Here is a 12,343-nt window from a genome sequence, read left to right on the forward strand (position 1 = left end):
GGGGTGGGGTGACAAGGGAAGTCATCCTTCAAATACAATATGGTTTGTTCAGGCAGTGGGGTGGAATCGCACAACTGGGAGGGGGACCCTTCTGACCTGTGAAGTAACTTTATGGTGCTATCAGGAACTAGTGTGTTTTTATAAACTGGCCACAGCTGTTTGAGAACGCTTGATTGCCCTCCTGTCATGGCCCAAACATGGGACATTTATCTCTTCAAGGATGTTTGGTCTTCACTTCTCCCAAGGACAGGCACCATCTGTACTGGGAAGTGCTAGTCATCTATCAGGGAGAGTGCCAGCCTCTGCGACATGGGGGCTGAGGGATGTTGCATTTGTCTATTCTCAAGCCAGCATCTGTTGCTCCCCAGGGGAAGAGGGGGTCATCAGGGAGTCCCACTGTGAAAACAGGGATAGCAGTATTTTGGGGCCAGACCAGGCCCTCTCTGAAAGGCTGGGAGGGAGAGGGGAGCTCCACACAAGTGGTGAAAAAGAGCAGGGGAGAGAGAAAGCAACAAGGAAGGACTCAGTGCTCAGCGGTTAAGAGCACTGACTGATCTTCTGAAGGTCCTGAGTTCAAATCCCAGCAACCATATGTTGGCTCACAATCATCTGTAGTGAGATCTGGTGCCCTCTTCTGGTCTGTGTCAGAAGACAGCTAAAAAAAAGTAAAGAAAGCGACAAGGCAGACTACCTGGGCCTCTTCATTATTATATCAAACATGGTCAGTAAGGAGCTGAATAGCTACAAATAACATTCTTTACAAATGAAAAAAAAGAAACATTGCAAATTCTGTATTAAAATGATTATACTTAAATTTTGGTTTATGCAATTATAATCAATTGGAAAAAGCTACCATTACATGCACATTAAACCTATTAGACATGCACATGCATACATACATGCACTCTTGCTGGTATTTAATTTTCTTACATCATCTTTCCTCTTTTGTAAATAGATTTTTTTCCCTTATATAATTTATCCTGATTATTCTTTCTCTTCCCTTTGTTCCCAGCTTTTTCCATCCAGATCAGCCCCTTTTCTGTCTCTCATGAGAAGCAAATAAGCTTCTATGGGATAATAATAAGACAAAATAAATTAAAACAAAACTAATACATTGGAATTGTACAAAACAAATAAATAGAAGGAAAAGAGCCTAAGAGAAGGCACAATAAACAGATATACTATTACACACTCAGGAATCTCATAAAAGCACTAAACTGGAAGCCATAACAGAAAAAGGACAGTCTTCGCAGGCCCACTTCCCCGGGCTTCCCTAAGCCCATATCCTGATTAGGGCTGAGTGTTTGAAGGTCTCTCACTGACTATTGATGGCTGCTTGAGGGACTTTGCATTTGTTCCCATCTGCTTCAGGAGGAAGCTTCTCTGAGGATAGCTAAGCAAGGCACTGATGTATGAGTGTAGCAGAATGTCACAAGAATTCATTTTATTGCTTCTTTTTTTCCCTCTTAAGGCTACTAATATTTGGTTCTTTACCTTGGGCTATCTAGTCTCAGGTTCTTGGTCACCCAAACAGTGTTGGGTGTGGGTTCCATCTCCTGGAGTAGGCCTTAACTCAAACCAGATATTGTTTGGTTATTTCTACAAGATTTGTAACACCACCATTGCCCAAGTTTATCTTGCAGGCAGGATACCATTGTAGCTCAAAAGGTTTGTTGCTGGGTTGGTGTTTTTTTTGTATTTCTCTTTAGGTAGCATGCAGAGTACCTTTCTGTACGAAAGATGCTAGCACATAGGGCGAAGGCTATGTAGGCACCATGTTCAATAAGTTGTGTAGATGTTATCTTCAGCAATAGTTCCTTGTCAATTTGTCAGGGCAGCCTTGACAACAGCTGGGTTGTTCAGAAATTACTATGGTAACAAATAGCTCAACTAGATGTAACCCAATCCTGGAACTGGAAGCTTCATTTGGTGACAAGAGACATCTATTTGGGTCTCTGCCTCCCATTATCTGGTAATTTCATTTAGATTATCTTCATATATGTGTGTGTGTGTGTGTGTGTGTGTGTGTGTGTGTGTGTGTGTGTGTGTGTGTGTGTGTGTGTTTTAGAAAGTATCTAATGTATTAGGTTTCCATACTACCCTTCAAATGACCCTTAATTTTAGCTGTCTTTCTCTGTATTTCTGCCATCTGTCCCCTCTTCTCTCTTGCCATGTGATCCTCCTGTTCCAGCACTTCCAGCCCCAGTCCATAACTATCTATTCTATTTTCCTTTCGTAGGGATATCTATCAGTTTCCCCTAGTCAGTTACTCTAAATCTAAATCTAAATCTAAACCTAAATCTAAATCTAAATCTAAATCTATGGTTCTGTAATATCCATGTATAAGTAAATACATAACCATATTTGTTCTTCTGGGTCTGGGTTACCTCACACAGGATGACTTTTTTCTGGGTCTACCCATTTTCCTGCAAATTTCATGATTTCACTTTTTTTAAAATGGTGATATAAATAATATGACATTGTGTAAATGGACCTCATTTTCCTTATTCATTCTTCTGTTGAGGGACATATAGATTGTTTTCAATTTCTGGCTACTATGAGTAGAGTAACAGAGAACATGGTTGGGTAAGTGTCCTTGTGGTGAACTGAAATCTACCTTGGGTTGATCAATTCCCGTCTTTCTGAGGAGCTGATGCATTAATTACAATTCTATCTATACAGTTTGCAGCCCCACCAGCAATGGATGAGTGTTCCCTCATTCCACATTCTTGACAATATAAGCTGTCACTTGTGTTGTTGATCTTAGCCATTCTGATGAGCATAAGATGAAATCTCAAAGTACTTTTGACTTGCATTTTTCTGAAGGCTAAGGATGTTGAAAATTTCTTTGTTTCTTAGACCTTTGAAATTCCTTATTGAGGATTCTCTGCTTAGATCTGTATCCCATTTTAAACTTGGGTTGATTTCATGATATCTAGTTTCTTGAGTTCTTTATATATTTTGGATATTACCCCTCTATTGGATGTGGAGTTGGTTGAAAAATCTTCTCCCATTCTGCAGGCTGCCACTTTGTCTGAATGATAGTCTTCTTTGTCATACAGAATCTTCTCAGTTTTATGAGGTCCCTTATGTGACCTCATATGTCTGTATATCCTTATGATTCTCTAAATTTCCTCAGTGTCTGATGTTATGTCCCCCTTTTCATTTCTAATTTTGCTCATTTAGCTCTTTCCTCTCCATCTTTTTGTTAGCTTGCATAGGCATATGACAATCCAAACTAACAAAAAGGCTTTTATTCCTCTGAACTTCACTCTTAGAATTGCCTTAATTTTGTCCTATACATTTGGGTATTTTGTGTAATCATTTTCATTGAATTCTAGAATGTCTTTAATTTCTTCCTTATTTCTTCCTGACCCAGTAGTCATAGAATAGAGAGTTGTTCAGTTTCCATAGGTTTGTAGGCTTTCTATTGCTTCTGTTGTTGTGGAAGTCCAGCTTTAATTCATGATGACAGAGGGTTATTTCAATATTCTTGAATCTGTTGTTCAATGAAGTGGCCTGCAGGCTGGAACCCAGTTGCTGGTACTAATATATGAAGAAATAGAACTGAAGGGAGGGTAGGTGTTCTTCACGAATCACTGAAAGTTGGGTAGGTGAGGAGCATGTTTGAATTTCCATGGTGTTATCTCTTAGTTTCCTGTTGGCACACTGCAGTTACCTACCTTAAACCTCCATAGCCTCCACTAGCAGCACGTGGTGGTTTTGCTCCTGACTCTGAAACTTGCTTGGGAGTCTTTTATTCCTATTTTCTGTCTTAGAACAGCTCAAGGCCCTGCTGGAGGTTTCACATGCCAGGCATTGTCAGTAGACAGATAAAAGGCTGGTAGACTTGGATAGTCTCCATTGAGATCTCTGCAGTGAGCACAGGTTTTTCAAGGAGTAGTGGCTGCTTCCAAGGGCAGCTTTTTCTGAAGAACAGGAAGTGGACAGGCATGTTTTATGCTCCACAGTTATAGCTTCTTGATCATTATCCAGAGTCACAGAGATGGACTAATGATCCTTCATCAGAGGAGCATTAGAAGAAGAAAAAAAGTGTGCCATAATAAATTACCATTAAGATGGAAAATATTTTAAAATGTACTTAATATTAAGAAAATCTAAATTGACAGTCTAATTTTGCTTAAAACATTGCCCAGCACATGAGAGCAATAATACTTGCCACTGTTTATAGTTTAAAAGGCCTATTTACTGTCTCTCTTTGTGTACATATGCCGCATCTATCATATCCCACTTGGTGTTGAATGATATCTACACTAAATCAACCAGTGTGTTCTTGACATTTTTGGATGCACTGTATCTTCCATTCCACTGACCAGGGGCCTGGAGAAGTTGTGGCTTTGTGCTGCTGTGCTTTGAGCAGGAGCTGTGGGGGTTTGTCAACTGAGATTCTAGTCCCATTTGTGAAATGTTGAGCAGGTACTTCTGAATGAGTTTATTTCTTCTTGAGAGGTGAGAGTAATGACAATACACACGAAATACTTAACATTCAGTACTTACCTTGCAGCTTAGTACTCGACACCATATATATTTGAATTATGACTTGAAATTACATTTCTGAACTTTGTATTTAGCTTTTTCCCTCCAGTGTGGCAACTGTAACATCTCCCTGTTTCATAAGTAATTGTTCCTGTTATCTTACAGAGAGTGGTGGCACGAAGCTCAAAATAACAAGAAGATCGCAGAAAATCCCTATGACACCAAAGTGAAAAAAAAATTACGGAAGTTGCAGCTGACACCTGGTTTCCCCAACCCCGCAGTTGCAGACGCTTACCTCAGGCCTGTGGTGGATGACTCCAAGGGATCGTTCCTATGGGGCAAGCCTGATGTTGACAAGATTAGAGAATATCCTTTCTTTCTTAATATTAATATTTATAATATTTCTTAGTTAGGCTGCTAAGAGAAGAATGGCTTCCAGGCAGCGAGGACTAGGATCTTAAACCCCATGCCCACGTACTTCAACAAGGTCACAACTCCTAATAGTGTCACTCCCTGGATCAAATCTATACAAACCATCACATTCTACTTTCTGGACCCCATTGGCTTGTTTAAACACAGGAGTCTATGGTGTCATACCTAAACATAGCTTAACAAAAAACTACATTTAGTCCCACTTCCAAAGTTTTCATAGTCTATAGCAGTCCCAACAGTGTTAAAAGTATAAAATTCAAAGTCTCTTCTGAGATTCATACAATCATTTAATTATAATCCTCAAAGCAAAACAGGAAACCAGCTAGACAAACTCCAAATTTTGCTTCTCCATATCTTACGTGAAAGTGGACTTCAGATCTCGACTCCTTTTTCATCTTTGTTGACTGCCTCAAAGTTTTTTCTCCTGGGCTGGCTCCACTCCTTGTTAGCAGCTTTCCTCGGCAGATAGCTCTGGCATCTCAAACACCTTGGGGTCTCCAAGGCAAATTCAATGTTAAAACTTCTTGTTTCAATGTCTGGGATCCACACATGATCTTCTGGGCTCCTCCAAAGGGCTCCTTTCACTTTTTTTAGCTCTGCCCTCTATCATACTTTAAGCTCAGGTTGATCATCTCTACTGCTCCTGCTATTCTTGGTACTGGAATCTCCAATACAGTGGGGTCTACTCCTGGAACTGGGTTTTACCATAGCCTCTCATAGGTTCTCTTCATGATGCCAAGCCTCAAATCCTTTGCATGACCTCTTCAGTCCTGGGCCATCAACTGCTCTCCATGACCCCTTCATACCTTCAAAACCACCTAGGTGATTCTTACACATTACCAAGTCTAGCTGCAGCACGAGATACAACATTGACTATCTCTGGAACACAGCTTCTTTCTGCACTCAGAAAACATACTTCAGTGATGCTAGTCTTTTTTTCTTTTTTTTTTTTTGGGGGGGGGGGTGGTTCGAGATTGGGTTTCTCTGTGTAGCCCTGGCTGTCCTGGAACTCACTCTGTAGATCAGGCTGGTCTCGAACTCAGAAATCTACCTGCGTCTGCCTCCCAAATGCTGGGATTAAAGGAGTGCACCACCACTGCCTGGCGATGCTAGTCTTTTCTTAATCACCACTAGTATCTTAGCTACAGCTAACCAGCATCAATTGTCTCAGTAGTTCCTTTTACTCTGGACTCTAAAGCTAGAGCCACATGGCCAAAGCTGCATGCTGGGATTGCTGTCCTGGAACTTGCTCTGTAGATTGACCTTGAACTCAGAAATCTACATGGCTCTGTCTCCTGGGATAAAAGGCTTGTATACTTCTCCTAAAACCTGCTCTGTCCCAGGCTGTCCTTGATCTCAGAGATCTGTTTGCCTTTGCCTCCTGGGATTAAAGGCTTGTATACTACCACGCCTGGACCTAAATTTAGCTGGGTGGGATCTTGCCTCAAGGTCACTACCCCCTTAATTCAGTTTAATATCTTTGAACACAAGATTTAGCTCCATTTCACTTCCTGTTGCCCCTTTAATACTTGAACCATATATTTTTTATTTTTCTTTTCTCAGCTTGCTCTGCTTGTTTAAAATGTCCTTCATGAGACTTAACCAGAGAACAAAGTCTACGATGGGTGTTTTTGAGACTTCCTCTGTCATGTGATTAGTCTGAGTCTCTTTACCTTAGCCTCAGGCAGACTCTTCAGATAAAGGCAAAAAGCAACCACATTCTTCACCAAAATCCCACAAAAGCAGTGTCTGCACCACATATTGAATTCTGCACTGATAACCTTGGGCCAGGTCTGCACAATTCATTCAAATTACTCTTTGAAACAAAGTCTTCCATAATCCTAGTAGGTTAGCCCATTTAGGGCCACTTAAAGCATTCCACTGCTTTCCAAATCCAAAGTCCCCAAATCCACATTCTTCCAAAGAAAGCATGGTCAGGCCTATCACAGTAATACCCCAGTCCCTGGTACCAACTTCTGTCTTAGTTAGGGTTTTACTGCTGTGAACAGACAACATGACCAAGGCAACTCTCAACATTTAATTGAGGCAGGATTACAGGTTCAGAGGTTCAGTCCATTATCATCAAGGTAGGAGCATGGCAGCATCCAGGGAGGCATGGTGCAGGAGGAGCTGAGAGTTCTACATCTTCATCTGAAGGCTGCTAGGAGAAGAATGGCTTCCAGGCAGCTAGGACTAGGGTCTTAAAACCCACACCCACAGTGACCCACTTCAACAAGCCACAACTCTTAATAGTGCCATTCCCTGGGCCAAGCCTTTACAAACCATCCCAGCTGCAGACCTGATGGGGTTAAAACTTTGGGACAAGGAACCTCTTTATTTGGTTTTGGTTTTTTCCCAGTGCTGGGGAATGAACTCAGGGTTTCATGCATATGCAACAAATATCCTTCAATATAGATCTTAATTTGAAAGAAGCAGCTATAGCATGCATGTCATGACCACATGTTTAAGATTAATTATTCTGAAAGAATATGGAAGATTGCTGGCCTTCCATTCTATGTGTTTAAATAATAATTTGGTTGGCTGTTTCAACATCTACAATAGATTCAACCCAAGTACAACTTCCTTTCTTAAAGAAGTACATAGGATATCTGCCCCTTGCTTTTATTCTAGGTCAGCCATGCTTTGTATTGAGGAGTCTCCAATGTGCTGGTAGGAGTTTTTGAGTGTCTTCTGCCTTTGAAGATTGATCAGAACTTACTGGAGGATGATCTTGTTGGAGTGGCTTGTTTTTCCAGCCTTTAATCTTTATAAAAACAATTATTTTAGGAGACACGGGAAATGGCAACAATGGTTGGCTTTTGGATATTATTATTATTATTATTATTATTATTATTATTATTATTACTACTATTACTATTATTATTATTACCTGTTAAGTCTTTTTTAAAAAGCTTCTGTAAATCTTAACTGCCAGCACATTTTGTCAGAGGTATTTTGGCTGGACGAGGATGAAGACAGATGAGTCCCTGTATCCAGTACTAAAGCACCTGAATGTGCAGCAAGTAATTGTGAATTTTCTTTATGTACAAAGTGATGACTGCAGTTAGTAGTTGTTAATGTCCAGTTAACTCTTATTTCAGGGCAAGTAGCTGAAGGCTTGAAATGATGACACCTTAAAAACAGTGAAACACAAGAAGGGGTTGGGTCCTAAGTCTATTTGTTAATGTTAGTGCTGCAGTGTCCTTGTGTTGTTGACTTTGAAAAAGTTCTAGTCTAATACATGACTTCATAGTAAGATGTTTAAGATAAAATATATTGCTCCTCTGGAGCTATGTTCAGTTTTTAAAAGCCCAGGAAATAGTCACTCCAAAACAATTTCTTCAAACACTAACATTTTAATTTACAACTTAGGGTCTGGTCTTTATACTAACATTTCTACAAGAGAGGTCTTTGGTTAGTAAAATGCCCTTTTATATGGCTTAAATGGGTGTGTGTGCTTGTCTTATTCAAGTGTCCTGCTCATATCAGATAAGCCCCATCTCAGAAGCCATTAATGAAACATACATACAAATAGAAATGAGACTATAGTTTTTAAGACAATGAAATCAGTTTCCATTAAATTTGGGTAATTTAGGAAAAACATCCAAATGGACAGTGATTTAAAAAATATTTCTACCCAGCACCCACGGCTGTCTCTCCAGCCACAAAAAAAAAAAAAAAAAAAAAAAAAAAAAAAAAAAAAAAAAAAAAAATTCCAGGGGTTTCCTGTTGTGTATCTGATGATTATTTACCTACCAGCAATAGAAGCCTACTAAGAATTAAAGTGTTTCTTAGTGATTAGTTATTCCTTAATTTCAGATAAATGCCAGTGTAATATGTATTTCCTTTCCAAGACAATTTTTTTCTCCTAAAAAGCAAAGATAGTGTAGAAAGTAACAGTAGATTAAAACTGCTACCTCCATTCGAGGTGTGTTTCCTTTGTGTTGTCTCCCATGCTAATTTGCTCCTGTGCATAAATCCCTCTTGATAGAGTGGGTCTCCTCTTCCCCTTGGTTCATGAGTGTACACCATCTTCTGTGAGTTGCATTGCTTTTTATAGTTTCAGAGGACCAACTTACAGTCCTCTTACAGTCTTACAACAGAAAGTTCACACTGGCTGTTTCTATGTTGTTGGGTATTTAGTTTTCAAGTAGTTATGAATGATGCCATAATTCACACTAGGTTTAAGAGTATCTCTCAACCATGGATTTGCTGAATTAAAGGCTTGACCTTTGTTTCCTGTGTGACTACTAATGGCTCCTAATGCATCAGCAAACTTGTCCCTTGAAGGTACTGTATGATGATAATGATTTTAAAAGAAAGGCATTGAATGACTTAGGTATAGACTCTGAAATTCTGTTGCTGCCAAGGAAGAGGATACAATTGTTATGAAAAAACAAAAATGAACAAACAAAAAACATCGCTAGAATTGCCTTCTGGAGGCCATAATTCCAAATTCTTGAAACTTAATAATCCATAGTTCAATTTGCTGATTTGATGTAGAAACTACTCACTTACTTGATTTATTGCTTTATTTTGTTTTAGACCCAGCTACGGATTGATTCCTTTTTTAGACTAGCTCAGCAGGAAAAACAAGATGCCAAATACATAAAGAGCCATAGGCTAAGCAGAGCAGTGACATGTATGCTAAGGAAAGAAAGGGAAGAGAAAGCTCCTGAGCTGAAGAAAGTGACTGAGACCCTAGATGATGCAAAAGGAAAAACACAGAAAAGAAAGCTACCATACACAAGAGAGACTTCAGTCCCCACAAGACGGAGGCCTTCAGGAAATGGTGGGTTCCTAGGGGACCCCTACTATTCAGAATCATCCCAGGAGTCTTCATGTGAGGATGGAGAAGGTTCATCTGTGATGGGTACGCGACAGAGAAGTAAAACTGAGTCATCAAAAGTCAGCTGCTCAGCTCTGCCTGACTTAGAGAGAGATCCGCCTCATGGGAGGGTCAGCTATGTGTCCACTAGCAGCTCCAGTGAAGATGGTGAGGACAAAACCAAGACTGCCCTAGTGACTGCTAAGCCTGTATTTGAGAAGAAAAAACTGAAACGAAAGAGTATGAGGAAGACAAAGAAAACCTAATTAAAAAAGAAAAGACCAGTCATTTAGAAAAGAAGTGCTTGCAATGAATATGTATTGAGAGCATAAGATTAAGTCTATTTGTATAATCTCTGTTTTGAATGTGTAGTTGTTATCCTCTTTTAATTTCTAAGTTTATTAAAAATCAAAGAACAGAAAAACTTTACATAAAAATGCATCTGTTTTACTATCCATATTGTTATCTGCACACAAAACTGAAACGGTATGTTTTGGTCAAACTGTTGTGTACATACATGTGGTAGCTAGGCCAATTCATCTGGTTTACCATTACAGGGATAGACGTGTACATATACCTGTTAGACTATGCTGCACAATCCTGGACAAATCATGACAGCCGCAGGTCTCGTGGGAGGTTTTATTGGCATAGGTGGCCTGGGGGTTGGGGGGAGGCATGTGAAGAGGGAAGAAGAAGAGGAGAAAAGAGGAGGAGAAGGAGGAAGAAGAGCGTCTTAGGGTTTTACTGCTCTGAACACACACCATGACCAAGGAAACTCTTGCAAGGACATTTAATTGGGGCTGGCTTACAGGTTCAGAGGTTCAGTCTAGTATCATCAAGGTGGGAAGATGGCAGCATCCAGGCAGGCATGGTGCAGGAGGAGTTGAGTTCTACATATTCATGAAGGCTGCTAGCAGATACTGACTTGCAGGCAGCTAGAATGAAGAGCTTATAACCCACACCCACAGTGACACACCTAATCCTGCCACACACTGGGCCAAGTATATATAAACAATCACAAAGAAGAAGAGGAGGGAGGAGAGGAGGGGGTAGGGGAGGCTGCAGGCCAGGGATTGAGCCTCTGGCCGTCCAGGAATGCACCTGATGCTCTGATGATAACATTCCACATTTTCTTATAAAGAGAGGAAAAGGGCCAGGGGAGGGGGTGGGGAGGTAGGAATAAGGTGGTAGGATCTCTTAAACTACTTCCTGCTATCAAGGGGCATCTTCAGTTTTGGGGTGTAGCTGACCTTCATCAGGGCTCATTTGATAGTGGTTCATATCACGTTCCTCTGTGGACAGTAGTTGATAATCCTATAAAAGGAACTGATTGATTGGTTAGAAACTTTTAAAATTTGTCATCGGAGGAATGTGGAGACAAGGTTAATGAGGCATGAAGCAAATAGTAAAGCCAGAAAAATGAGAAGAAGTGGGGCTAGGAAAGGCAGTATTCAGTTCCAGACAGGGTTTTTGAAAACCAGGAATTAGAGGCCTTCTGCTGATTCTCTCCCTGTGGTTTTTGGTTATCTGATTGTAGCTGCTGGATTTTGTTTCTCACTATGCTGGACTCAATGGAGAAGCATCATTCTTGGAGGAAAAGGCAAAGACTACCTTCTTTCACTAGTATGAACATCTAGTCCCCATCAGTTCTGAAGCAACACTCTGCCAGAGAATTGATCTGTCTTTGCAGGAAGAGCATGGCTTGGGTGACTTCTTGAAGATCGTCTTTAAAAGTGGGGAAGAGAGCTGATTGTATAAGGTTAGGGATATAGCCAGCCCTGCCATTCCAGTACTAACACATAGTATTCTCACAGCGACCAGGAATGGCATGAGTTCTCTGCCGTGGATAGGGTTCTGGCCTCTGAGGAAGCCTCTGCTCCAAGGAGTGGAGAATCTCTGCACGCCTGTCCTTGAGTGATGCTTGGTAACTTGGATTTAAGCAGCTTACACTTTTCACTCTGAGCAGTCTGTGCAGATTGGGGGTACATCAAATCATGAAGCAGCAAGCCATAAGCTTGTTATTTACTCAAGAGAAAATAAAAAGGGCTGGCGAGATGGCTCAGCGGTAAGAGCACTGACTACTTTTCCGAAGGTCCTGAGTTCAGATCCCAGCAACCACATGGTGGCTCACAACCACCCGCAATGAGATCTGACGCCCTCTTCTGGTGCGTCTGAAGACAACTACAGTGAATTACGCTGGAGCGAGCGGGACCAGAGTGAGCAGGGCTGGCAGAGGTCCTGAGTTCAATTCCCAGCAGCCACACACATGATGGCTCACAGCCATCTGTACAGCTACATATTATGTGTACTCATACAGATAAAATAAATAAATCTTTAAAAAACTTCATTCACTGAAAAAATACTGTTATTAAAAAAAGAGGAAATAAAATGCGCATCTTAGAATAAAAGGTGTTGCATGTTTTCTTAGTATTTGTGAGTCATGTAACTATACAGTGTTAAAGTTTACTTAAGCTGAAGAAAGACAGAATAAATACCTATTAAAAAAGAAAATTTTTGTCCGGGCGGTGGTGGCGCACGCCTTTAATCCCAGCACTTAGGAGGCAGAGGCAGGCGGATTTCTGAGTT

At 40.6% G+C, this 12,343-nt stretch overlaps 1 protein-coding gene across 1 annotated transcript in view; it reads left to right on the forward strand.

The window, feature by feature from the left end:
* Window positions 1-10,186, forward strand: part of Ercc5 (ERCC excision repair 5, endonuclease) — a 44,110-nt gene extending 33,924 nt beyond the window's left edge. The window contains exons 12-14 of the mRNA XM_031368976.1: window positions 4,663-4,863; window positions 7,868-7,952; window positions 9,475-10,186. Of these exons, the coding sequence (XP_031224836.1) occupies window positions 4,663-4,863; window positions 7,868-7,952; window positions 9,475-10,023 (835 nt within the window). The 3' untranslated portion in view covers window positions 10,024-10,186. The remainder of the gene's footprint in view (window positions 1-4,662; window positions 4,864-7,867; window positions 7,953-9,474) is intronic.
* Window positions 10,187-12,343: the final 2,157 nt, after the last annotated feature.

Source organism: Mastomys coucha, unplaced genomic scaffold (genome assembly GCF_008632895.1).
Source record: "Mastomys coucha isolate ucsf_1 unplaced genomic scaffold, UCSF_Mcou_1 pScaffold14, whole genome shotgun sequence".
Lineage (NCBI taxonomy): Eukaryota > Metazoa > Chordata > Mammalia > Rodentia > Muridae > Mastomys > Mastomys coucha.